A 26,901-nucleotide genomic window follows, 5' to 3' on the forward strand; every position below is an offset into this window, starting at 1 on the left:
TATACAGAGAAACCCTGTCTTGGAAAAAAATAAAATAAACAAAAAAACACAAAAATAAAAATAAATAAAAATATCTTAAGAATATGTCTTGATTTGTGGAATATGGGGCTGCTTCAGCTGTGACAGCAGCTGACTATGGCTTGCCTCAGGCTGTGGTGGGGGTGTGATTTTGCCAGCTGTAGATGGTTTCTTTAATTTTGTGATGTTTGGAATTCTGGGGGTTTTTTGGAGGGTGTATAAATGCCAGAAACCTGGTGGGTTGTTGGTTGATGTTGGCCCCAGTTTGTTAATTAGCCACATGCAAAGAAGAAATTAAATATCCTGATGGCAAAGACCAAACTGGTCCTAAAAACTCGATGGCCGAGGAAGGCGGAAGTAGTCTAACAATGTCTCCCCATTTCTGAGCCCTGACTTTATTCAGGGATCTCTTTACTCTATCCTTTTTTTTCTTTTATTTAGTGTTGTGGAGTTGAAAGGGTGGAAGAAAGAAGAACTAACAAAGTAATGAAAGACCAGCTACAGTGTGGTGGTGGCATACACCTTTAATCTTAGCATTTGGGAGGCAGAAGCAGGTTGATCTCTTGAGTTCAAGGCCAGCCAGGTCTACAGAGAATATTCAAGGATAGCTGAGCCAAAACAAAAGGCTTCTGGGAGGTGGTAGCACTGTGTAGGCGGGGCCGATAGAAGCAAATCTGTCCTACCTAAGTCAGCTTGTGCATTTATAGTTTGTTGTTCTCAGGATTTCTAATTACTTCTTGTAACCCTTCCTGCCTGAAGTTGTCACAGAACCAAGAAGCCAAACATATACAGATGCCATTATGAAACCAAATGGACTCTATCATGTCCCTTAAATGTGGATTTCCCATGTTCCCTGCTAAAGTGGATCACCTCAAGTAACAACTAGTTGTACAAGTCAGAAAGGGATCAGCTTGCCTCTGTCTGACTTTCCTCTGCCCTCTTTCTCTCTCCTCAATATCCCACATGCATTGGATTATGAATTTATTTTCCCCCCAAATCACTTCCTCCTCTTTCCTCAAAATTGCCACCAAACCAATTAATACAAATTGCTTAGCTCTCCATATCCATCTGTGCTTGAACACTTAGATTGATACTGTTTCCTATTCCTGGAATCCCATGGGAAGCAGAGGATACCTGTAAAGTCACAGGGAAGAAAGGAACTAGGGAGGAACAACAAGAACTGGCCTATCAGCCAGGCAGAGGTGGCGCACACCTTTAATCCCAGCACTCGGGAGGCAGAGGCAGGCGGATTTCTGAGTTCGAGGCCAACCTGGTCTATGAGTGAGTTTCAGGACAGCCAGGGCTATACAGAGAAACCCTGTCTCAAAAAAACCAAAAAAAAAAAAAAAAAAAAAAAAAGGACTGGCCTATCTAATTATTGAAGTGTCTCTATCACTGTGAAATTTTCACACTAGAATTATTCCTACTCCTGGGCCAGGAGCACAGGCTTTGATAACGATGAGCTGGAGCTCTTGAAGGGAGCATTAATACCCACGGTACAAGAAGAAAACTCCATGTCCAGGCATCAAGATTCTTTGCTTTCTAGTCACACACTGCGTAAACACAGTGGAGAGATAGAGACACCAATGCTGTCTTATCTCAAATCAACTAGTGGATGAATTCAGTCCCTAAACAGTGTCGCTTGGAGGTGCGTGTGGTCACTGTAATCCCAGCACTCTGGAAGCTGAGGCAGGTTTCAAGAATCCTAGGCCAGGGGCAGTGGCACAGGGCTTGCTTAGAATCCATGAACCCTGTAATCCAATCATCAGCACAAAGGAAAAGGAAGAGGGGGAAGGAGGAGGAATCCCAGGACACTCTGGATCCTGCTACATACTGTTTTAAAGTAATCCAGGCAGGCACTCTAAACCCAGTACGTGGGAAGCAGAGTCTGTGGGTTCAAGGCTCACCTGATCTACATAGAAAGGTCAAGGCCAGAGCTTCTTGGAGAGACCCTGTCTTTTTTTTTTTTTTTTTTTGGTTTTTATCCAGACAGGGTTTCTCTGTATAGCCCTGGCTGTCCTGGAACTCACTCTGTAGACCAGGCTGGCCTCGAACTCAGAAATCCGACTCCCTCTGCCTCCCAAGTGCTGGGATTAAAGGCGTGCACCACCACGTCTGGTGAGAGACCCTGTCTTAAACATCAACAAAACTGTGCATGGAAGTCTTTGGAATTATGGAGGGTAAATATTCTGCATTTGGAAAATGGTTTTAGACCTATGTATAAATACTTGTAAATAAAAGTTTGAATTTTACTAAAGAATGATCTGATAAATTATTCTCAACTCTGACATAATCTAGTTCCCCAAATCTGCACTATTCTAGGGATATTGTTTTCTGCGTCCACAAATATCTAGGCTTCCCCTCGTTTACAGGTGTAGAAACAAAAATCTGAAAAATGGTAGTTCCTGTAGGTCAGAGTGAAAAGTAGAAACTTTCATCTCTCTCTCTTCAAATCCTAATATCTAAACTGGACATAGGAGCAGCAAAACTGGTTGGGACTTCAATAAGTTTACTTCCAGCAGGGAAACCAGTTGAGTGTTACTTACAGAGACGGGCTGGAGCTCTGCTAAGGGAATCTTAGTTATGGGAATCTGCAGCCTCACCAACCGGAAGTTCTTTGCCCATAACAAAGATGGCCAATCAGGTTGCTCTACTGAGAGGCGGTGCTTCCCCCAGCCAAGGATCTGTGTGGTCCAAGAGTTCCGGTGAAGCCAATCAGAGCGTCCTCCACAGATGAACGCGTCGACGTCAGAGGTGGGCGGCGGAGCCCAATTTAGTTTTTGGCGGGATCCTCTGTGGACCGGGAAGAGTACCGGGTCTTAGGTAAGCGTCACGGGGTTTGCGTGTGTCCGGAACTCTGGGCGTCCACGCAGGGATTGGGGTCTGAGGGAGAGGCGCGGGCTCTGAGGGGCAGAGGCGCCGAGATCCGGATCGAGCGGAGGAGGCGACCTTCGGTTGAGGCTGGAAGATAGAGGGCTCGAGTGCTTAAGGAGCCCGTTTTGCGTTGTTTTCTATCTTTCTTTCTTTCTTTCTTTCTTTCTTTCTTTCTTTCTTTCTTTCTTTCTTTCTTTCTTTCTTTCTTTCTTTCTTTTCCTCTCTCTCTCTCTCTCTCTCTCTCTCTCTCTCTCTCTCTCTCTCTCTCTCTTTCTTTCTTTCTTTCTTTTTAAATATTGGTTGATTAGATGTAAGACCAGAAGAGCGCGTCGATCTCGTTACGGAAGGTTGTGAACCACCATGTGGTTGGTGGGCTTTGAACTTAGAACCTTTGGAAGAGCAGTCAATGCTCTTAACCCCTGAGCCATCTCTCCAACCCGGTTGTTTTCTTTTTTTAAGAGCGCCCTTTTTTTTTTTTTTTTTGGTTTTTCGAGACAGGGTTTCTCTGTGTAGCCCTGGCTGTCCTGGAACTCACTCTTTTTTGTTTTTTAAAAGTTTATATCTGCCGGGCAGTGGTGGTGCACTCTGAAGAGGATCCTTTTAACAAGCACACAATGGTGGACAAATGTGCAGTTAACTAGGGCAGAGGGGCTCTAGAGGGAGCCTTCGGGTTATGGCCGACTAGAAAGGCTCAGAAATTAGCTAGTTGGAGATGAGAAAGTACTCTAGAAGAGCTTTCTAGACAAAATGCCTAAGCTGAAAGCAAGCTAATCTAGCAGGAAGATGTAAACACAGGAAATTGAGGAAATAGAAACAAGGGAGAAGGTACCCACCCATTGCTTCTCGGGCATTGCAGATGTGGTTCTAAGGATAATTGAAAGCAGCAGAATGTAAACAAGTATATGTAAGCTCATACTAAATATTAACAGAACAACCTTTTCCAGAACATTCTCAGAACAGAACAAGGTAAGCACAATTGCCTGGCCTACACGGTAGGGTTTATATCTGAGGAAACACTAAAGCAAGGCAGAAGGCCATATCCAGATTCGGGGTGCACCAAAGACCACATTCAGCCAATCCTTTTACCAGAGTGGGTTCTATAGCCACGCTTCCACATCCAACAGGAACAACCATGTCTTAGAAATTGAATGCAAATGTTTGTCGAAGGAGGCTGGAAATCAGGTCCAAGAACCACCCAGGGAGCAAGCTATACTTGAGGTTAAAGGCCCTCTGCCTTTCCCCTCTGGGGCCTCTCTCACAGTTAGTTCAGTGTTTGGCAGAATGGCCAGGGTTCTGACAACCTCCTTCCACCTTCCCCAGGACTGCAATTAAAGGCGTTTGATACCATACCCAGCTTCAATATTATCTATCTTAATTGTTCTGGTTAGCATGGAAGTCAAATCCTAACTCATGGTAGAGCTATGTCTCTCCTGCTTCAATGGATAAAGTAGACCTCAGATGTGTTATAACAATAAACCAGGTTAACATTTACCCCAGCCTGAGTAGTTCTTGTTTGCACTGAGTCTGTAGTAGTAGTCCCTACCTCACACCCTACACTGCACTGTAGCTTGGTCTCTAACCACAGTTAGAAGCCAGGTAGAAGCAACACAGAGTGCTCTGCGTATGTGAGGGGAGGGGATGGGACGAGCCAGCGGCCAGGAGAATCCTAAGTTAGCAGCTCGGATGTGGGTTTGGTGGGTGTGCCTTGTGAGAAGCGTCCAGTGACTGCTCTAATGCTGATTTTTATGCAGCCAAGGCCCCTCATTGTGTCTCCTGGACCGCCTACCTGATCCTCCTTGTCATCTCAGCTGTTCTTTTGACAACATGGATGGTAAGGCCTTCTAATTTTATGGATTCCTCTTTGGTTTGTGGAAAACTACCATTTCATCCTTCATTCTACCACAGAGTAGCAGCGAGCCAGGACTGCTTAGTAACTTACATGTCAGACCAGGGAATTGAACTGGGCGGTCTGACTCCAGAGTTACTTTGCATGTGGAAATCTTTTGAAATGGTTTTAGTCTAGATCCATTTTAAATTTTGGTAGTCATTTCTTTTGAATTTTGCTTGTTTTTTTTTTTCAGGGATTTGTGCAAAGAAAAATCCCAGTGAAAAAGTATTGCTCTGATGAGCAAAGCTCATAGAGTGCTGATGATTCTAGAACCACACAGAGTGCATGCGCTGATGATTTTAGAGCCGCACAGAGTGCATGTGCTGATGATTCTAGAGCCACACAGAGTGCATGCGCTGATGACTCTAGAGCCACAGAGTGTATGCGCTGATGATTCTAGAGCCACACAGAGTGCATGTGCTGATGACTCTAGAGCCGCACAGAGTGCATGCGCTGATGATTCTAGAGCCACACAGAGTGCATGTGCTGATGATTCTAGAGCCACACAGAGTGCATGCGCTGATGACTCTAGAGCCACAGAGTGTATGCGCTGATGATTCTAGAGCCACACAGAGTGCATGTGCTGATGACTCTAGAGCCGCACAGAGTGCATGCGCTGATGATTCTAGAGCCACACAGAGTGCATGCGCTGATGATTCTAGAGCCACACAGAGTGCATGTGCTGATGACTCTAGAGCCGCACAGAGTGCATGCGCTGATGATTCTAGAGCCACACAGAGTGTATGCGCTGATGATTCTAGAGCCACACAGAGTGCATGTGCTGATGACTCTAGAGCCACAGAGTGCATGCGCTGGTGATTCTAGAGCCACACAGTGCATATGCTGATTCTAGAGCTGTTGCTCTAGAGCCACACAGAGTGCATGTGCTGATTCTATAGGCCCTGAGCAAGCAGACTGCAGGGGGTGGAGGTGGGGGTGAGCTGAATTGATTAGACTTTGTCCTCTTCAAGAAAGGTAAAGGCAAACATTGAAATTAATTAACTGTTGGGTGTGGTGGCTTAACCCTTTAATCTCAGTACTTATGAGTCAGAGGCAGGTAAATCTCTGAGTTCAGCTGCATAGTAGCTGGGCTATATGAGATCTTGTTTCAAAAAAAAAAAAAGGAAGAACTGTATGTTCTGATTTGGTTTAATTTTATGTTTAATATGAAATTACCAGTGAAATAAAATGTTACTTGATTAAAGGTCAAATAAAAGCAACTATGACAGAAATGCTAATGAGAGCTAATTCTACATGATGAGTATTTAGGTATCTTTCTCCATTTAAAAGTAACAGTTGGACAGGTTATGTGTCATCTGCCTTTAATCTCAGCACTAGGGAGGCAGAGGCAGAGGGAGCTCTGAGTTTGAGGCCAGCCTGGTCTACAGAGCGAGTTCCAGGTCAGCTAAAGCTAAAACAGACAAACCCTGACTGGAAATCCAAACATAAGTAAAAAATAACAAGAAGTGGCACAGTGGTCAAGGTCTACTTTTTTCATTTCTTCCTTTCTGGTCAAATCTGATGAAACTTGGTGTTGTAGGAAGGTAACTTGTTAAAGCAGTGCAGGGGGAAGATCTAGCCTAGTGCCTGGCCTGCTTGCTCGCTCTCCTCGGTGTATTCTAAGAAGCCCTCAGGTAGGTATAAGAGCAGTAAGCAGAGTGGCCAATCTGGAGGCTCCTTTCAATTGTGCTATCAGTGCTCACTGGGTGTGCCTGTCTCAGACACTCTGTCTGAGGTAGACTTACATTCCCTCCCATTTCTTCTAGTGGAGGAAGACGACTTGTGTCTCCTGACATCTCTACTGGAAGAGAATGAGGCAGTCTTGCCTTGCAGCTCAGAAAAGGATAAGTCCTTGTCTCTGGGAGACGGGGACCCTGATGAATTTGATGAGCTTTTTGATGCTGATGGTGACGGTGAGTCTTACACAGAAGAGGCTGACAGTGGAGAAGAGGGCAAGACTGGAAACCAGGAGGAACGTTTGGCCACTCTCTTTGGTGATGTGGAGGACTTGACGGATGATGAAGTTCCTACATCACAAGTTGAAAACAGTGCCCCGCCTACTCCTGCTCCCAACCGAGAGAAAACCAATCAGGAGTTGCAAGGTAACCAGGATGCGATGGTTTGCTTTCTCAGTTTACTCATGAGGCAGTAGGTGCCCCAAGTTTGACAGTATTCATTAAAATAACTGCATATACAAGGGTAATGACCAATAAGTTTATTTTTCAAAAGGGTGGAAAGATGGCTTAGTAAGATACATACATGAGGACCCAAGTCCAGAACCCCAGTTCGAGGAGTTAGGGACAGATGGGTCCCTGGGGCGCAGTGCCAACCTAGCAGAATCTATGAGCTCAGTGAGAGACCCCGCCTCAAAGAAATCTGTAGGAGCAACAAGGACTACAGACTGCAAAGCCCTTTGTGTGGGCTGACCTTGAATGAGGGCATAGATGGAACTATTAAAGTCAGCACTGCTGCATTCAGGGTCTTCCTTACATCCTTGTCAGGCAGCTAAACTTGATCTTCAACAAAAGGGCTCTGGCACTGTCTGTACTTCTCACAGAATGTATTACTTCAGGATTTGTGTTCAGAGCTCCCACACAGTCTGGTTGAGAACCAAGAGCATTCCTGAACTGCTGCTTTGAGGCATGCCCCCTTGTTGGTCCTGGCCCCTTCTCGTAGATCGAATACAGAAGCCAGCACTGATCGCACTGATCGTTATGGTATTTCAGTTTATGGTTGCGTGGCCTCTGTAACACACGTTCCTACGAATTCCTTGTTGGGAATTTTGTTGGGTTTTTGTTTTCCTGACCCAGGGTCTTACTATGCAGCTAGGCTGAGTCATCTCCCTCTCTGTCTCCCTCTGCCTCCTGAGTTAAGGAGGTTACAGGTTTATGCCACCATGCCCCACTGAGCTCATGGCTGGCTCAGGTGTCAAAAGGCTTGATTGCTAGAGATAAAAAGGTTTCTTTCTTTCTTTTTTTTTTTTTTCGAGACAGGGTTTCTCTGTAGTCCTGTAGCCCTGGCTGTCCTGGAACTCACTTTGTAGACCAGGCTGGCCTCAAACTCAGAAATCCGCCTGCCTCTGCCTCCCGAGTGCTGGGATTAAAGGGGTGCGCCACCATGCCTAGCTAAGGTTTCTTTTTTTTTTTTTTTTTTTTGGTTTTTCGAGACAGGGTTTCTCTTTATAGCTCTGGCTGTCCTGGAGCTCACTTTGTAGACCAGGCTGGCCTCGAACTCAGAAATCCGCCTGCCTCTGCCTCCCGAGTGCTGGGATTAAAGGCGTGCGCCACCACGCCCGGCTAGCTAAGGTTTCTTAAGGAACCTCTCTGAAGTGTATAACAGTTACTATGGGATGGTTTTGTGAATCTCAAGGTCTGGGTGGGGATAACAGAAGTACCTCCAGTGTTTGTGTCCAGTACAGCATGTTATTCTATCTGATTCTTTTTTTTTTTTTTTTTTTTTTTTTGGTTTTTCGAGACAGGGTTTCTCTGTGTAGTCGTGGCTGTCCTAGAACTCACTCAGGCCCAGGCTGGCCTCGAACTCAGAAATCCGCCTGCCTCTGCCTCCCGAGTGCTGGGATTAAAGGCGTGCGCCACCACGCCCTGCTTATCTGATTCTTAATATACTTTTCTTTTGTAGATGAATTAAAGAAGCTACAAGAGCAAATGAAGTCCTTACAGGAGCAGCTAAAAGCTGCATCAATTAAACAGCCTTCACGAACAGCACCCTTGCAGGAACCACCTGGTAATGTGACTGTAATTGCAGCAGTAATATGCATTTTTGTTACCAAGAAACAATAGCGTTAGTATTTCACCCAGCTCCTGCCAAAACTGTAGCATTCCTAATTTCTTTCCTTTTCAATCGGGAAGATTCATCTCTGCAGCCCCTGCTTAAGGAGAAGAGAGTTCGGAGAATTCAGGAGTCGGCGTGCTTTTCTGCAGAGCTTGATGTCCCCACTTTACCCAAAGCCAAGCGGGTCGCTCAGAAGCCAAAGACTCCTGCAGGTGTGCTACAGGGCCTGCCTGGGTCTCACTGCTCAGCTCTGTTGAAAATAATACATCATTCTGCTGGTGTGTGTGTGTGTGTGTGTGTGTGTGGTTTGTGAGAGAGTTGCAGGCAAATGAGCTTGTGTGTATACAGACACTTACATACTTACAAAAGGCTGGGGTCCCTGGGGGCTGGAGTCACAAGCATTTGGGAGCTGCCCAGCAATTGCCACACACAGGTCTACTAGACAGCACTGCAGAGACCTGGATGAGAGTCACAAAGTGGCCTTGTTCTCTGGTGAGGTTTGATTACATGAGGCCTTAGACATCCAGCATTTAGAGGAACCTACATTCTAGGCCAGCCTGAGCTACAGAGTGAGACCCAGTCTCAAAATAACAACAAAAAAGTATCCTATATGTTGATTATGAAAAGAATATGGTAAGCAGGTTTTATGGCTCTCAGTCATTCTCTCCCCACCTCTTATGCTAATTTCCTAGAGTCATCTTCAAGGACGAGTACACCCCCACAGCCACTCCAGGTTACTTCCGGTTTTCTAGAGCCTAACCGCTCCTCTTCGAGATCAAGCACACCCTCACCTCAAGCTGTTCCTGGAAACAAATGTAGCAGGACAATTAGAAATCAAAGCACAGTGACCCCAGGGAATTCTGGGGAACGGCCCCCGCAGGCTTCCCAGGTCTCTGTGGAAGCCTTCTCAGGCCTACGCCTCAGGTCAGTAACATCTCTTGTGTCCCTTTGTCTGTCCCACTAGATGGCCCTTAGTCCTTTCAGAAGATAGGTCTTCTAGAGGCAGTGTGTGCACATGCCAGGTCTGCACTGCAGCAGCTCTTGACTGAGGAATCCTAGCAGTGAGGTGGGCTGCACTCTTACCTCAGTGCACTGTGGTACAGCCTGTTGAAGGAAGGCTTGTCTACAAAACGATAGTAGTGGTTGGCACACACCTTTAATCCCAGCAGTCTGGTCCCAGAAGCAGGAGGAACTTTGTGAGTTCAAGGCCAGCCTGGTCTACATAGTAAGTTCCAGAGCACCTAGGGTTATGTAAGAGCCCCTGCCTCCAAAACAAACAAACAAACAAACAAAATAATGCTTACCTATTAAAAGGAAGTAGACAAATAATAGATATTGAATCCGAAATTGGCAGATCAAAACAGTGGCACAGATTTCATTATAAAACTTTGAATGGGTGTGGTTTAGCCTGTTATTTATTTTGTAGGATCCTAGACAATATATTCAATTTTTAAATATATACAATTGAAGTGTGATAGTTCATATCTTTAATTCTCACACACAGAAAGCTGAAGAAAAAGGATTGGGAAATAAGGCTAACCTGCATAACTGCATGGCCAACCTCTAAACCTCAAAGTTAACCAGGGTGGCGAGATGGCTCAGCGGTTAAGAGCATTGACTGCTCTTCCAGAGGTCCTGAGTTCAATTCCCGGCAACCACATGGTGGCTCACAACCATCTGTAATGGGATCTGATGCCCTCTTCTGGTGTGTCTGAAGACAGCTACAGTGTATTCATATAAATAAAATAGATACAAAGTTAACAATAGTCTGAAAAAAAAAATACAGTTTAACCAGAATAACAGCACCTTCCTATAATTGTAATAAGATTACGAAAGTATAAAGTAAACTTTATAGGTAAATCTATGTCCAGGGGAAAGTAATCCTCACTTTAAAATTATTTTTTAATTACTTTAAGGGAAAAAAATGCTTACTGAGGCAGGAAGATTGTGAGTTCTAGACCAATCTGAGCTACATAGTGAGATCCTGTCCTAAGAAACCAAAATAACTCAATACAAATAAACATGAAGTCCCCTGAGCCACTGGAAAGGCTGCTCCCTGTAATGTCCCCTGACCACCTGGGAAGGGTCCACAGAGTCTGTTACCAGAATAATGACCTAGCAATTACCGGCTTCTTGTCCCAGGCGACCTCGAGTCTCCTCCACAGAAATGAGCAGGAAGATGGCAGGCCGGAAGCTAATCAGACTGCCTCAGATCAAGGAGAGGATGGCAGCTGAGAACCTGGAAGAGACAGACTGGGTGACGTTTGGGGTTATCCTGAGGAAGGCCACTCCACAGAGTGCTACCAGTGTAAGCTGCTCTACTGGCTCCAGAGCTGCTCCTGGCTAGGCTAAAGGGGTCCCCAGGGCTTCGTCTGGCACCTGCCAGCCCTTCTTTTAAAATAACTTCCAGTGGGCTCTCACTCGTCTTTGGGTTGGCATTCTACAGAGAACGTTCCACTGAGACACAGGCCGCACAGTGGGGCTGCGTATTGTCCAGTTGTTCTGAGTGCATTTCAGTTCTCACCGTTTGGGACACCTATGTTGTCCCTGAGATGCTGTCACCTCTCCTGTGGAGAAGGCCAAGTAATTAGAGGCTGAGTCCACAAATCCCAGAGAACCCTGTGAGCATAAGGTGCTGGGGTCACTGGCCATGTGGGTGGGGTGTGCACTGAGATAGCTCTTAATAGCAGCACCAGTGATAGTTAGTCACCTGCTGTCCAGTCCTGTGATGGGTATAAATGACGATGCTATAGCTGCTGCTTGTCTCATACTAGGGTGGTAGTGGGAAGGAGGGGCACACAATCGTCCCTGGGACACTGGGTGGCAGCCAGGCTACCTGCTAAGTTACACTCTACTAAATTTTCCTGTGGCCTGTCTTGCTTCTGTTCATCTTACATGAGGCAGGTAATAAATGCTAAAGCCCAAAGAAAGAATTAATGTATAATTTGATATCCACACTGACACCCATTTATTTGAGGTGAATTATGTCCGGATATTTTTCCACAATAAGACTCCATTACATAGAGGCCCTGTAAGCCAGGTTCAAACGTTCGACTGAAATGAACTCTGTTCACTCCAGGGGCAAACATTTAGCATCTGGAAACTGAACGACCTTCATGACCTGACTCAGTGTGTGTCCTTGTTCTTGTTTGGAGATGTTCACAAAGATCTCTGGAAGACAGAGCAAGGGACCGTCATAGGCTTGCTCAACGCGAACCCCATGAAGCCCAAAGATGGCTTGACAGAGGTGAGGCTTGGACTCAGCGTGGACTGCTGGGCTGGTGCTTTCTGCAGTTGCTTTTGTATCGGCAGCATCTGTGTTAATCTCCCTCTGGGCTTTTCCTGATTCTCTCCACATTATTCTGCCTCTTCATTTGCTGATTCACTGCTTACCGATATTCTGTGAATCTTCTTATTGTAAATGGTTTTGAGTTAGCATCACAGGTCCCAGAATGTATAACTCTATTATCACTTCTATTTTCCTTATAATCAAAGAGAAACAGAGAACCCACACCTTGCCATGGCTCACGCGTGGAGTGAAAGAACAACCTTGTGGAGTCATTCGCTTCTCTACCTTTCTGTGGGTCTGGGGATTGAACTCGGGACTGTAGCCTTGCTCAGCGAGCATTTGTACTGCCGGGCCATCTCGCCAGCGCAGCTTTACTGAGCTCTCCCGCTCGGGTCTCCTTAGGTCCCTGCATAAATACATGGCCATGGTTGTCTCAGGAAATGAGTGTGGCACAGCTGACTGAAGTTTGCTTCATTAACCTTGCAGTCCTAGCTGGCTCTTGGCGTGAAGGCTGATCTTCAGCCTCCGTATCTGCCCCAGAGTGAAAGCTGTGTTGCTTCGTCGGGAGCTGCTAACCAGTGTAAACTGCAATGGCTAGATAGTTTTTCCGCTCTGTCCCAGCAAGAGCTTTATTTCCAGTAGAGAATGACAAAAGTCTTCATTTGTTGGTTGGGAGTGTATTTGATCATTCATAGCAACACATCAAAAAAACCCTTCATTACAGTTTCTGTAAACAAACAGTGGGATTTAGATGGGCGTGGTAGTTCACACCTATAATCCAAGCAGTTCAAAGGCCAGAGAATTGTCGGTCTGGACTCCAAAGTCAGATCCTGTCTCAAAATCAAAATAACTGTGTGCGTGTATGTGTGTGTGTGTGTGGCCTGTGCTGGCCTTGAACTAGCAGCAGGCCTCTTACCTCCGCCTCCCAAATTCTAGGATTATAGGTATAAGTTACCATTCCCAACTGTTTCTCCTTTTCTTTCTTCCTGTTTTCTTTTTTAACTTACTGCCTTTATTATTGGGGGCTGGAGGTGGGGTTCATGGGTGTTATCATATATGTGGAATTCAGAGGACAACTTGGAGAATGGCTTCTCACCTTCCACCCTGTGGGTTCCTAGAGTTGAACTCCGGTCATCAGGGTTGATAGCAAGTACCTTTACCCACTAAGCCTTCTTGCCAGCCCAACTTTCTTCCGAGTCCAGTCTAGTATTATGATAGGTGCGGGAAAGTCACAAGTTTTGGACCAGTCGGGTCTATCTATCCTCTTGTATACAGCAAGAGCCTGATCTCTCCTCACAAAAACAAAAGAGTAGAAACAGGCAACTTAGTGTTGCCATATCTCTGTGAATATCTTAGTTACTTTTTTATCCCTGTGAGGAGACACCATGACCACAGCAACTTATAAAAGAAAGCCTTCCAGTTTCAGAGGGTGAGTCCATGATCGTCATAGCACGGGAGCACAGCAGCAGGCAGGCAGGCAGGCACTATAGTGGTAGCTAAGAGCTTACATCCTGATCCATAAATTTGAGGCAGAGAGACTGTGCCCAGCTGTGGACTTTTGAAGCCTCAAAGCCAGTGATAACACCTCTTCCAACAAGGTCACACCTCCTAATTCTTCTCAAAATGTGTCCAGCCAACCGGGTACCAAATATTCAAATACATCAACCTATGGGGCAATTTTAATCAAAGTAGTGAGTTTCTGCCTTTCCCTCTTGGTTACAAGATGACAGCGAATCACTATGAAGCAGAATAGTTCATCTCCCTACCCTGGGTGGGGAATCTACTCATTGGTTATTGATCCTGGGTTGAGAGGCTCTGAACAGCTTGATATTTTCTGCTAAAATTCCTAGATCTGGTGGGAGGTCTTGCACAAACTCAGCTACCGGGGTGTGAATGCAGTTAGGCAGAACAACTCTGTTACAGGTGGGCTGCTCCGTGGGTTTATCCCTCTAGGCTCGGAAGAACTGTCCAGTGTAGATGGACACGTACCTGTGGCCAAGGTTACATGGGAGGCTGGCTGGGGGATTTGTTGCCTAGCAACCACTGGGCCCTATGATTTCAAGTGACAGGATGCCCTGTTCTGGGAGCAAGAAGAGAACCCAGGCAGGCACTTGAGGACAGTCCGTATCTCAGCCTGTGTTCCTGCCAAGTAGGCCTGCCTGAGAATTGGCAGCAGGGAGCAGGAAAACTGAGTCAGCTAAGGTCATTGAGACTGTCCCCCTCCACTTATCACCACTGGTGGCAGGATGAAGAAAGGTGAGCCAGCCTGTCTTTTTTTACTAGGAAATCAAGAACTTCCCTATCAATCCCTGTTTCTGGCTAATTTGCCAAGCCTTAGTCACATGACCATTGTGAGCCATAAGGAATGCTGGGAAAACAGGGCTGCATCCACTGCCTGCGGCTGAGCACTCGGCCAGCCTGGACAGTCAGGATTCTGACAGCTAAGAGGAAGGAAAGGTTGGTTACGGAAAAGGGAGTCGGATTGAGTCTTCTGCACCGCTGCATAGAGCACTGGCTTCACATGCCTTCCAAAACCAGCTCAGACCGACCTTCGCCCATTCGTAGGATAAAAACCGGTAGCACTTATATAAGCTTTCTCTCACAGGTGTGCTTATCTATTGATCATCCTCAAAAAGTCTTAATTATGGGAGAAGCTATGGACCTGGGAGCCTGTAAAGCCAAGAAGAAGAATGGAGAGCCATGTACACAGACAGTTAACTTGGTGGGTCTCAAATCCTTTACTATTTGCCTATGAACAGTCAATCATGAGGGATGAGGGGTAGGCTTTAGGAGCTGTGGTGGCGATGAGCAAGGGGGAGTCCTGGAGGTCACAGGGACTCAGCGAGCACATAGTGTTGTGAGTCTAGGAGAGATGGGTGTCCCTGCTCCCCAGGCCGCTGACCAGAGCCTCATCGGGTCTTCTCCCTGCAGCATGACTGTGAATACTGCCAGTATCACATCCAGGCCCAGTACAAGAAGCTTAGCGCAAAGCGGTCTGATCTGCAGTCTACTTTCTCTGGGGGACGGATTCCGAAGAAGTTCCGCAAAGGCACCAGCCTGAAGGAGCGGCTGTGTCAAGATGGTTTCTACTATGGTGGTGTTTCTTCCGAATCCTTCGCAGCATCCAGGTAAGGCATCTCTCCTGACTGCTCTTGGGAAAGGATTTCGCTTCCCTCTTAAGAGCAAGCTGGTGGTGGACTGTTCCGAAACTGTCCTAGGGTGCTTATGTGAGCTTCTGTCTTCTTAGTTGAAGCCCGAGTGATCAAGGACATCTTTTATTTCTAGGGAGAGAGGAGCACATTGGAAACAAATAGACAATGAATCATGTGAGCCCCTGCTTTATATTTAGCCAGATGTGAAGTCTTGTACCCGCAATCCCAGCTCTGGGGAGACTGAGACAGAACACAAGTCCATGACCAACCTAAGCTGTCTAGGGAGAGCCTGTCCCAAATGGAGATAACAGTCTGGAGAGATGGCTCGGCAGCTCAGAGTGCACACTGTCCGTCAGAGGACCTGAGCTTGTGCTCGGCAGCTCAGAGTGCACACTGTCCGTCAGAGGACCTGAGCTTGTGCTCGGCAGCTCAGAGTGCACACTGTCCGTCAGAGAACCTGAGCTTGTGCTCGGCAGCTCAGAGTGCACACTGTCCGTCGTCAGAGGACCTGAGCTTGTGCTCGGCAGCTCAGAGTGCACACTGTCCGTCAGAGGACCTGAGCTTGTGCTCGGCAGCTCAGAGTGCACACTGTCCGTCAGAGAACCTGAGCTTGTGCTCGGCAGCTCAGAGTGCACACTGTCCGTCGTCAGAGGACCTGAGCTTGTGCTCGGCAGCTCAGAGTGCACACTGTCCGTCAGAGGACCTGAGCTTGTGCTCGGCAGCTCAGAGTGCACACTGTCCGTCAGAGAACCTGAGCTTGTGCTCGGCAGCTCAGAGTGCACACTGTCCGTCAGAGGACCTGAGCTTGTGCTCGGCAGCTCAGAGTGCACACTGTCCGTCAGAGGACCTGAGCTTGTGCTCGGCAGCTCAGAGTGCACACTGTCCGTCGTCAGAGAACCTGAGCTTGTGCTCGGCAGCTCAGAGTGCACACTGTCCGTCGTCAGAGGACCTGAGCTTGTGCTCGGCAGCTCAGAGTGCACACTGTCCGTCGTCAGAGGACCTGAGCTTGTGCTCGGCAGCTCAGAGTGCACACTGTCCGTCAGAGGACCTGAGCTTGTGCTCGGCAGCTCAGAGTGCACACTGTCCGTCGTCAGAGGACCTGAGCTTGTGCTCGGCAGCTCAGAGTGCACACTGTCCGTCGTCAGAGGACCTGAGCTTGTGCTCGGCAGCTCAGAGTGCACACTGTCCGTCAGAGGACCTGAGCTTGTGCTCGGCAGCTCAGAGTGCACACTGTCCGTCAGAGGACCTGAGCTTGTGCTCGGCAGCTCAGAGTGCACACTGTCCGTCGTCAGAGGACCTGAGCTTGTGCTCGGCAGCTCAGAGTGCACACTGTCCGTCGTCAGAGGACCTGAGCTTGTGCTCGGCAGCTCAGAGTGCACACTGTCCGTCAGAGGACCTGAGCTTGTGCTCGGCAGCTCAGAGTGCACACTGTTCGTCGTCAGAGGACCTGAGCTTGTGCTCGGCAGCTCAGAGTGCACACTGTTCGTCAGAGGACCTGAGCTTGTGCTCGGCAGCTCAGAGTGCACACTGTCCGTCAGAGGACCTGAGCTTGTGCTCGGCGGCTCAGAGTGCACACTGTCCGTCAGAGGACCTGAGCTGTGTTTCAGTACCCGTGTTAGGCGGCTCAACCGCTGTAACTCTCTCTACCTTCAGGAGATCTGATGCTCTCTGTTGTCCTCTCTGGGTCAGTGTGCACAAACGTACTCTCATATACACATAAAGAGTAAATGAATAAAACCTTTTTTAAGTGAAAGAACAACCAAGAGGTGAAGGCAGCAGAATCAGGAGTCCAGGCCAGCATGGCGCGTATGAGTTCCTGTATCAAAACAAAAAAGGGTTGATTTTCTTGAGTGGCTGTTATTATTCTCTGTTGTTTTGGTGTTGTTATCATTATTATAGAAGGAGTTTGCAGACCTCTTAGAAACCACTTCTAGCATCATGAACACGTGTGATGTGGCTCACGTGGGACATGGTGATGCAGGACAGGTGATCATGACCCTCTACTGGGATTCTAGACTGTCTAAGGAACCCCAGGTGGTGTGTGACCATGTCCTCTTGTTCCTCAAGCAAATTTGTAGGATCTCCAGCAGTGATCTAATGTATAAACCAGAACCCCTGGGCTACCAAGCTGTGGCCGGCAAAGCCTGCGTGCATGGGGCTTGAGGATCTTGGACCGTTGGTAACAGGTTCATTGGGAATCCTCATATTGTTTGGGAAGACACTGAGGCTCAAGCACTTTCTCTCTGCTTTGGCTCTTGTTGTTACAGGGCAGCGGCCATCGCTCCTAAGAAGAAGGTTCAAACCACGCTGACCAATCTGGTTGTCCGGGGCACAAACTCGATCATCCAGGAAACAAAACAAAAGCTTGGTAATCAATCCTTTCACCTGTCCTCTGTCCAGTGGACGCAGTGTGGGACTGAGAATGGCTATGGCTTGCTCATACTCTTCAGTAGCCGCTCATCACCTGAGCTTAGTGGTCGATGTGGCGTAGGGTAAAGGAGAAAGCTTGGTGACTGAGCAGTGAGAGAAATCTTCAGCCAGATCTTAGCGGGTCAGCCTCTTAATATCCAGCAATATCCAGCATCAGTACCACGTTCTTCCCGGCTGATCTGATCAGTCACCTTTCGTTAAAGTAGGCCTGGTTAGATAGTGCTGGTCCACCGTACCTTTGGTCCTAAGAGTGACGAGGAACCTGCATGCTTATCTTACTCATGCATATGCCAGAAGTGGCATGTCCATGGGTCCCACAATCCTCAGGGGCTCAGTGTTTGATGCCTTTGCTGTCTGACCTTTAAGTTAAAAGTTCTGAATTGGCTGGAGAGATGGCTCAGTGGTTAGGAGCAACGACTGCTCTTCTTGACATCTTGTGTTCAGTTTCCAGCCACCACAAGGTGGCTCACAACCATCTGTAATGGGATCCAATGCCCTCTTCTGGTGTGTCAGAGGACAGCTACAGTGTACTCACATAAATGAGTAAATCTTAAAAAAAGAAAAAAAGTCCTGCTGTTTGTTTGTTTTGATTTTTGGTATTATTATTATTATAATAATATTTGATTCACTAACAGGTTACTAAGTCATGACTGTAGAGTTTAAAATGTGATCTCACATGATATCAATCCATTTACATTTTGAGTCCTCTAAAATTAATGTCTGCATGTTGCAGGTATTCCCCAGAAGAGCTTGTCCTGCTCTGAGGAGTTCAGGGAATTGATGGCCCTCCCCACATTTGGAGCCAGAAACTTACAAAAGCATCTAGCCAGAGCCAAGGCTTCAGGTACAGTCAGCGTATGTGATTTTGGGGTGTGTGCCCATGTTCCCCAGATCTTCTCTACAACCCTTCAGTGTGTGGCCTGTGTTTTAGGGAGCTCCAAACCTGCCATCCAGTCCATCTCAGCGTCATCCCTCTTGAAGCAGCAGAAACAACAGATGCTGGAGATGCGGAAGAGGAGATCAGAAGAAATACAGAAGCGGTAAGAAAGAGGAGCAGATTCGGCTCCCTGCCTCTAATCGATGCACCTGCTCCCAGAGCCTGCTGGTGTTGGGAGAGCAGTTACTGTGCCTCTGGAAACGAGGAAGGAGACAGTGTGGAGAGGTCTTCTGAGCGCTGGCCTTGAGCTCAATAGTTTATCTGCAGAATGAGAAATCTGGGTGCTGTGGTTCTGAAGTGAACAGACTTTGTTATTTCAAAGGTGTTGGGCATGGGGCTGGCAAGATGGCTCAGTGGGCAAACATGACTGCTACTAAGCCATACAAGCTGGGTTCCATCAACAAGGAAATTGCAGTGCCATTTTTGTTAAGGGCTTTTGTTTGATTGGTTGGTTTTGGTTTGTTGGGGGGTTTTTGTTTTTGGGGGGGGGAGTTGGTGGGGTTTTTTTTTTTTTTTTTTTTTGGTTTGGTTTAAGTTTTGTTTTTTTTTTTTGTTTTTTTTTTTTTTTTCGAGACAGGGTTTCTCTGTGTAGCCCTGGCTGATCCTGGAACTCACTCTGTAGACCAGGCTGGCCTCGAACTCAGAAATCCACCTGCCTCTGCCTCCCGAGTGCTGGGATTAAAGGCGTGCGCCACCACGCCCGGCTGTTTATTTTTCAAGATAGGGTTTTCTGTGTAACCTTGGCTGGCCTGGAACTTGTTCTGTAGGCCTGGCTTTGAACTTGAGAGCTGCCTGCTTCTGCCTCCGGGGTATTGGGCTTAAAGGCATGTGCCTCCACCATCTTGTTTAGGTTCTTTCTTTCTTTCTTTCTTTCTTTTTTAAATTTTCTGACAGTTCCATACATGCCTATAAGGAATTGTAGTCATTTCACCCAGTGCCATTTCAACTTCTCCTCCCTTCTACCTTGTGAAGGGTTTCTTGTGTATTCCCTTCCTGAAGAATAAATGGAGAAGCAGGGCGATGCCCTGAGGCCCTGAGGTCTTACAGCTAACCACACACAGACTTGTGGTTATTTGCCTCTGCATTATAATTTTAGATGTGTGCTGTAGATAGCATCTCTGGCCAGTTGGTAAAACGGTCATGAGCTAGGAAGTGATGGACACCCACAGTATACTCAGTTAGGCGAGAGAAACTGGTGTTCTTCGTTGCTGGTTTGAATTATTAACCAAAGAAAGGAAATTGTTTACCAGCAACTAATTGTCCACACTAGCTTATCCAAGGTCTCCTCGTCTGTTTTGAGTTCTACGTCTTTTGAGCCTTGGGTATATATTTATCGTTTATGTTTATTTACTTTGGGTTTTGGTTGTAGCATGGAGCCTAGGGGCTAGGGCATGCTAGACAAATAAATGATGTACCACTGAGCCACATACCCAACCCATATTTAGTTACTTCCTATTCCTTTTTAAGATTCCTCCAAAGCTCAAGTGAAGTCCAGAGCCCAGCAGTGCCGTCTTCCTCTCGACAGGCTGCTGCTGCCCAGTCTCCTCGAACTGGGGCTGAGTTCCCCAGGTTGGAAGGAACTGCAACCCCACGGATGCCCAAGCTGGGCAGAGGCATCTCAGAAGGGGACGATGTTCTCTTCTTTGATGAATCACCACCACCAAGACCAAAACTGAGCGCAGCAGCAGAAAGTAAAAAGGTAGCTGGGGTGTCAGCAGCCAACGGGGAGCTTACGATGCTTAAGGACCTAAGCTTGGATCCCTAGCACTCAAGGAAAAGCCAGGCATGGTGGCTGCATGTGACCCTGGGGACAGGCAGGGGTGAGGGCAAACAAATGGATCCATTCTGGCCAAGTAGTGAGCTCTAGGCTCAGGGAAAGATCTTATCTCAGAGGGTGAGATGGGAGCTGGAGAGGCGGCTCATTGCTTAGATCACTTGGACGGTCTCGGAGGGAACCCAGGCACCTGCATCAGGCAGCTCATAGCGCATGTAACTTCAGTTCCAGAGGATCTGACCCTTCCTCTGGCCTTCAGGGCACCTGGACACACATGGCACACAGACAAGCAGGCACTAGACAGACAAACAAAACTTAAAGAAGGTAAGGGTGGTGAAGGAAGAAAGACACTGCTGTTAATTTATACACATGCATACAAGCACTCAAGTATACTGTACACACCCAAGTCTTTTTCTTTTTTTTTAAGTCTTTTGTTTAAAAAAAAGTTAAGGATTTATTTATTTTTGCTGGCTTCTGTTTTCATTGCTTGGCTTTGCATTCTGTGACGAAATGGTGTTAACCAATCATCCTACATAGTTCCAAAGCAAGTGCAATGTGAATGGTATCAGCATAGAGCCGCTGAGCTCATCTAAGAACTCGAGAGCCATCACTGCTGTACAATTCCTTGTCAGTCTAGAGGAGGCAGCCCCCAGGAAGGGATTGTTCTACAGCTGGAGACCTTAGCATTAGGCAGAAGACTCCTGTAACGGTTAAGGTAGGACTACAAACTAATGATGAAAAGTTCAGCCTCTTAATCAGGGCTGCAACTGCACTGGGGTTCTCGTAACTGAAGTTATGAGTCGCGAAAATTCTATTACTGATTAAAGGCTATGAACACACAGTGTGCAAAAATTAACTCACAGTCAAACACAGAACAAATTCAGGCTATTCGTGGTAATGCTTGCCTGTGCTGATGAAGAGACATCACTACAGGCCTGCTTCTGAACCTTCCACATGTGCACTTTGTCTGACATCTCAGCACGCAGCCCTCACGAGCACTGTCTGACACCTGGCTCAAGTTCCATGCTTTTTTATGTAATAATCTGCAATGCAATGCTTTTGGTACATGCTCAATTTTCTACTCTTGAAAATGATTTAAATATGGAAATTAAACATAATGGCTTGTTTACAGCAAGCAAAGACATTTAATATTTCCCTCCTGTGATTCCTCAGCATAGAAGTATCAAAAGTAATATGTCTCTGAAATGTATTGTTAGAACATTTGATTTTAAAAGTTGCTAAATGAATTTTTGGATAGACTTTCCAAAATTTTCCAAAAGTGCCCTAAACATACTTCTGCCATTTCATATTGCATATTTCTCTGAAACATCATTTTTAATCTATGTGTAGACTTATTTTTGTCCCATCAACTTTTAGTGCCATCTTTTGTGTGTGTACATGCACATGCCACCCATGTGGTTGGCAGACAGCTTGCAAGAATAGGTTCTCCGCAGCCACCATGTGCGTTCTCAGGTTAGAACTCAGGCAGTGGGCTTTGCACACGGGGCTGTCTCACAGCCCAGTTTCTGTTAGAGAACCAAGGGCTGTGGTCTGCAGTATCTCAACTGTCTGTCTGTCTGTCTGTTTCTAGTTAGCTGCTATTGCAAAATTAAGGGCAAAAGGCCAGATTCTTACAAAAGTAGATCCAAACAATACCGTAAGGAAGCAAATGGATGGCCGAGCCGTGCTGGGAGTGAAGGAGCGCGTGGAGAATAGCAACGCGGCTTCTCCTGAAGGTATTGTGGCATCGGCGTCATGGTGGGGACGGAGCCTGTTTAGAGAAGACAGGGTCTAAGCACAGCTTATCCTCCAACATCAAGTGTTAGTGTGGGTCTCTAAATAGTCCAGGTTGCCTTGCTCCAGAGTCCTGAGGGCTGGGTTTCCAGTCACTGCTGTATAATCACATGAACCTGGAATGGAATTGTGTACAATCTGAGCAGGTGGCAAAGGGTTGTTCCCTGGATCTTTATGCATTTTATAGTAACATAAGATTTTTGAAAGTAATTTGCTGTTTTTACTTTTTAAAGCACGGGAACTCTAAATGTCATTTAAAATAGGCTTATAACTCAACTTTTTGTTCTTCTGTCACCATAATCAGAAGTAAAGAGTGTCTCTTCTTGTCAAGAACTCCACCTTGGTCTGTGCTCCTTAATCTCTGCTTAATTTTTGGCTACTGTTTGTTTGTTTGTTTGTTTGTTTAAACAAAGTCTCGGGCTGGCGAGATGGCTCATCAGGTAAGAGCACTGACTGCTCTTCCAAAGGTCCTGAGTTCAAGTCCCAGCAACCTCCTGGTGGCTCACAGCCACTGGTAAAGAGATCTGAAGCCCTCTTCTGGTGTGTCTGAAGACAGCTGCAGTGTACTTCTATATAATAATAAATAAATCTTGGGGCCAGGGTAAGCAGGGACTGGGCAAGCGGAGTTGACCGGAGTGAGCAGAGGTCCTAAAAAATTTCAAGTCCAACAACGACATAAAGGTTCCCAACCATCTGCACAGCTCCAGTGTGCTCATATACATAAAATAAATACATCTTTAAAAATAAACAAAGTCTCATTCTGTAGCCAAAGTTGTCTTCAAACTTGGCAATCCTCCTGCCTTACCTTTGCCAATAATGGGATCGTAGGCCATCATACCCAGCTTTCTGTTCACTGAGGTCACCCTTGCCAGTTACAGCTGGGGTCCTGATGTCAAGGTTGAAGAGCCTGGTGACCGGGAGAGTGAAGGGCAAAGCACACTGGTTCTCTCTCTTGGTCTTCTCAGTAAAACCTAGAATCTTGTTCTACAGAGGAGCTAGAGCCTGCCAGGAAAAAAAGGAGAGAGCAGCTTGCCTACTTAGAGTCCGAGGAATTTCAGAAGATTCTAAAAGCAAAGTCCAAGCACACAGACATCCTGAAAGAGGTGAGTGCCCAAGGAATCAGGCCAGTCCATCTCTACAGCTCTAATTACTTGGGACATTCTTGTGGCCATCACCTAGCTGATGGGGCTGTCGTTCGTGGGGCCGTCTGTATGTGCCTTCCCTCTGGAGTCTGTGGGACGCTGTGTTGAACTGGCTGTCTGCTCATACACTCTCAACTTACTGCCATAATCACGCCGGCTTCTATTTGAACTTCTTTTAAAAACCAAGTGCCTTTAAGTCTTTTTAATCTTCTTTTATTCCCTATTTTAAGGTTTTTGGTTGTTGGGTTTTTGTGTTTTTGTTTTTTTACCTATTATGATCTTTGGCTTGCAGTTGGTCTACTCTGTGTAGGGGTCTCTTCAGTTCTGCTTTTATGATGATTGAGCTAAGTCACGGCTGTCATTATTCTGAGCAGATACTGGGTTTGGTGGAGTTACTCCTGTGGGTTTTGTCATTCAGGCTGAGGCTGAGCTACAGAAATCCTATTTTGAGCCACTGGTGAAAAAAGAACAGATGGAAGAAAAGATGAGAGCCACCCGGGAAGTGAAATGCCGTGTGGTGACGTGCAGGACGGTGCGTGGGGGCAGGGCTCCGTTTGGGTCGGGATCATCTTGGCAGGAACTGAAGAATTGTGAGATGTGGGGCCATGGCTTGTAATATGTCATTTAGAGTTGAAAATAAATAGCGCAAGATAGACAAAATTGAGGTTCTCTGCTTGACCTGGAGCTGTGCAGTGAAGTGTTTGTATGGAGAATCTGCTGTATGGCACTAGGATCAAGTTGTTCCTATTGCTGTTTGTCAAGTTCTGACAAATTCTGATGTATTTATTGATAGTTCAAGTTTGCTATCTCTGGGACCTTGACCAAAATTTAAAAACAAACAAGCAAAAAGGTGTATTTTGAATCTCACTATTAACTCTGGCTGATCTGAAACGTACTATGTAGCCAAGGCTGTCCTTGAGCTTGCAACCCTTCTGTCAGCCCAATAGGGCAGACATTAGAAAATAGGGATTAGTATAAGAGAGCTTCAAGAACTCCACTTGAGCCTAGCGTGGTGGCTTTATGCCTCTGAGCCCAGCATTTGGGAGGTAGTAAAAGACTATCTGAGCACCAGCTTGGAAGGCCAGCCTGGGCTACAGAAGACGGAACCCCATCTCAGAAGAGAAACGTATCACCAAGGATGAGTTGGTCAGGTTCCGGCCATGGCAGAGTATGGAGGGCCCTGACAGCAGCTCCTCTTCCTACCTTCCAAGCCGCTCACCCCTGTGTGCTCTGTGTGCTCTGTGCAGTGCACCTATACCCACTTCAAGCCTCTGGAGACCTGTGTCAGCGAGCAGCACAACCTCCACTGGCACGACGGTGTGAAGAGGTTTTTCAAATGTCCCTGTGGAAACAGGACCATCTCCCTGGACAAGCTCCCAAACAAGCACTGCCGGTATGAACATCTCATGGGCTTCTCTGTCTCCATGGTGCCGCCTGTACGGTCCCTGGAACAGGAGATCATCACCCTAAGCTTTCCTGGAGCTCTGATACCCCCAAGTTGGAACTGTTAGCTGAGACCCTTGAGAGGTAGAGCCTCCCTCAGCTGAAGAGTGTGCATGGTGGCGGGCTGAAGGGTGTGTGTTAGGGTAAACAGTGTGGGCAGCCCGTGGATAGGGGATGGGTCCTGTTCTGTAGGCAGATGGCACTTCTCTGCCTCCTCTCTCTCAATTCTTGACCTAGAACATTCTCCTCCAGTAGACAGAAGTTAGTGCCTACATGGCGCCCTCACTGGGACACGCACCACCGTGTAGTGTGGTCACCTGAAGTTTCATCTCTACAGTCTCCAGGTTACGGAGGAGTGGAAGGCTGCTTCTCAAGCCATTGAAGTACTTATTCTCTGTAGCTTTGAGCATGACCAGAGATGAGGTGGATAATATGGGTACCTCCTTGAACAGCTCTTCCTAGGATGAAGGGGCAACTTTTTCCCTGTGACCCCACCCCCACCCCCATTGTCTTCATGCCGCTAATATGTTGCTATTGAGCAAAGCCATTTTTTCTGTTTCAGTAACTGTGGCCTCTACAAGTGGGAACGGGATGGAATGCTGAAGGTATGTGGTAATCCGTTTTCTGTTACTGTAACAAAAATTACCTGAGATAGTCAGTTTTAAAGGGGGGAAGGTTTTCTTTGGTTCACAGTTCTCCTGTTTCCACCTGGTTGGTCTGTTTTTGGACCTTTGGTGGGAGGATGACAAAGACTTGTTTATCTCATACAGAAGACAAAGATCCTGGGTCCTCCTGTTCCTTCAGGGTCTCATCCCCAGGGATTTAAGAACTCCCACAAGTCCCACCACCTCCCAGGAGCACCAACTTGGTGCCAAGCTGTAACAGATGGCCCTGGGGACATTCTAGACAATATCTAGCTGGGTAGTACTGTCTTCTATTTCGTAATTAAGTTGGTGACCCAGGAAAATAAAGATAAAAGGCGTCTCTTACTCGTGCACTCTCCTAGGAGAAGACTGGTCCAAAGATAGGAGGAGAGACCCTGCTGCCGAGAGGGGAAGAGCACGCCAAGTTTCTGAACAGCCTCAAGTGACTCTCTTCAGACACCGCCCAAGCTGCCTTACTCCTGTGGCTCTGAAAAGCAAGAGATTGGCTCTGTGCTGTCCTTTTTCCTGGTTGACTCTGTGAGAAAGAAGTGCTTGGTAAGCACAGTGCCTACCTGCTTTCCTCCATGTGCTGGCCTGACACCATATTTAACACTCATGTGCATATGGGAAACCGGCGCACTTTTCCTTGAGTCACAGATGCCTGCCCCAGAACTGAAAGGTGACTCAGGAACTTTGCCTCTGTGTCTCCTTCAGTTGTTAACGTGGGCACTAGAGACGAGAGCTAACATGGCATGGGTCTCTCCCCACTTCCGAACTCAGTCCTTATGTGGAACATGAAGCCCAGGCTGCTTGTCTATGTAAAGTCCCAACACCCCCTGGTTCTGGATGGTGAATAGTGCTGCCTCTGTGTAGTCTGGATCTACTGACACTGGGTACCAGGGTTTCCTTCTGTTGACTGTGATTGCAGCTTTTTCTCTGACGTGAAGTCATCAAGCCAGTTTGTGACTCAGTTCCTTCGTATAGAGAAAGAAGTTTCTCTGGCTACAGTGCCATGGGACTCAGATAGAAATGCCTAAGCTCTCCCCACCTTTAGTGTGGGTTTATTTAAAATAAAGTTTGATGCTCCTAATAAAAGCAAATGTACAACTTGAGAGGCTGTGAAACACGACTCAGGACCCAGGACTCTGGGTAGGCGTACAGGTGTGCTTACTATTGTGTGTGTGTCAAGAAGGCCAAAGCATAGCTAATCGCAGTGAATGTGCAGTTCTCGAGATTAGGCAAGCTAGACAAACTGTTTTCACACGGTATTTGACCCGTGTGAATGCTGGTACTGTCTAAGGGTAAGATAAATTGGCAGGATCTGAACTCTAGCTAGACTTGATTTTGTCCAAGACAACAAGAGAGTAATCCTGTGGAAAGCAGTTCTGGGAAATACATGGTTGAGGCTTTAGAGCCAAAGATCGCATGCCCCAGATGGCATCCAGCTTTGTCTCTGCTCTGTGTGGGCTGAAGGTATAACCATTGTAGTCCCTGTTTCCCTAAGGTCTGACCACCATTTCACCCTGTCTCGAAAAACCAAAAAAAAAAAAAAAAAAAAAAAAAAAAAAAGCCAAAAAAAAACCAACCAATCTTGAGGAGTAGAAAATAGGGAACTTCTGACTGTCTGATAAATTGTCCCCAACAGAAGTTAAAATACCAGAAACCTCGGAGCGGCTGGGGTTTAGCAAAGTAAACAGGGCTAGTTAGATAATGTCCGAAGGTATTTA

The 26,901-nt window shown here is 46.8% G+C and overlaps 1 protein-coding gene and 1 long non-coding RNA gene across 2 annotated transcripts; one reads left to right on the forward strand and one right to left on the reverse strand.

Moving 5' to 3' along the window:
• Positions 1–4,664: 4,664 nt before the first annotated feature.
• Positions 4,665–26,286, forward strand: Mcm10 (minichromosome maintenance 10 replication initiation factor). Its single transcript, XM_021156441.3, has 19 exons — positions 4,665–4,723; positions 6,547–6,882; positions 8,417–8,521; positions 8,647–8,781; positions 9,262–9,493; positions 10,712–10,877; positions 11,649–11,816; positions 14,464–14,580; positions 14,790–14,986; positions 17,278–17,378; positions 18,174–18,284; positions 18,372–18,480; positions 19,845–20,076; positions 21,743–21,887; positions 22,936–23,048; positions 23,506–23,619; positions 24,335–24,480; positions 25,093–25,135; positions 25,537–26,286. Exons 1-19 carry the CDS (start codon positions 4,717–4,719, stop codon positions 25,618–25,620), a joined length of 2,661 nt encoding a protein of 886 aa, XP_021012100.1. The 5' UTR covers positions 4,665–4,716; the 3' UTR covers positions 25,621–26,286.
• LOC147005987 (uncharacterized) lies at positions 14,931–22,943 on the reverse strand. Its single transcript, XR_015046571.1, has 3 exons — positions 22,751–22,943; positions 21,808–21,922; positions 14,931–15,139 (listed from the first exon to the last, which is right to left on the reverse strand). It is a non-coding gene; the product is annotated as an uncharacterized LOC147005987 (long non-coding RNA).
• Positions 26,287–26,901: the final 615 nt, after the last annotated feature.

This window comes from Mus caroli, unplaced genomic scaffold (genome assembly GCF_978045245.1).
Source record: "Mus caroli unplaced genomic scaffold, Mus_caroli_1 scaffold_2, whole genome shotgun sequence".
NCBI classification, from domain to species: Eukaryota; Metazoa; Chordata; class Mammalia; order Rodentia; family Muridae; genus Mus; species Mus caroli.

What these genes read in the sequence shown, in the direction of transcription:
- Mcm10 (XM_021156441.3), top strand. An exon ending in CAACGCGGCTTCTCCTGAAG is followed by an intron (nt 21,888 to 22,935) that starts GTATTGTGGCAT and finishes CTTGTTCTACAG; the next exon opens with AGGAGCTAGAGCCTGCCAGG. An exon ending in AACGGGATGGAATGCTGAAG is followed by an intron (nt 25,136 to 25,536) that starts GTATGTGGTAAT and finishes GCACTCTCCTAG; the next exon opens with GAGAAGACTGGTCCAAAGAT.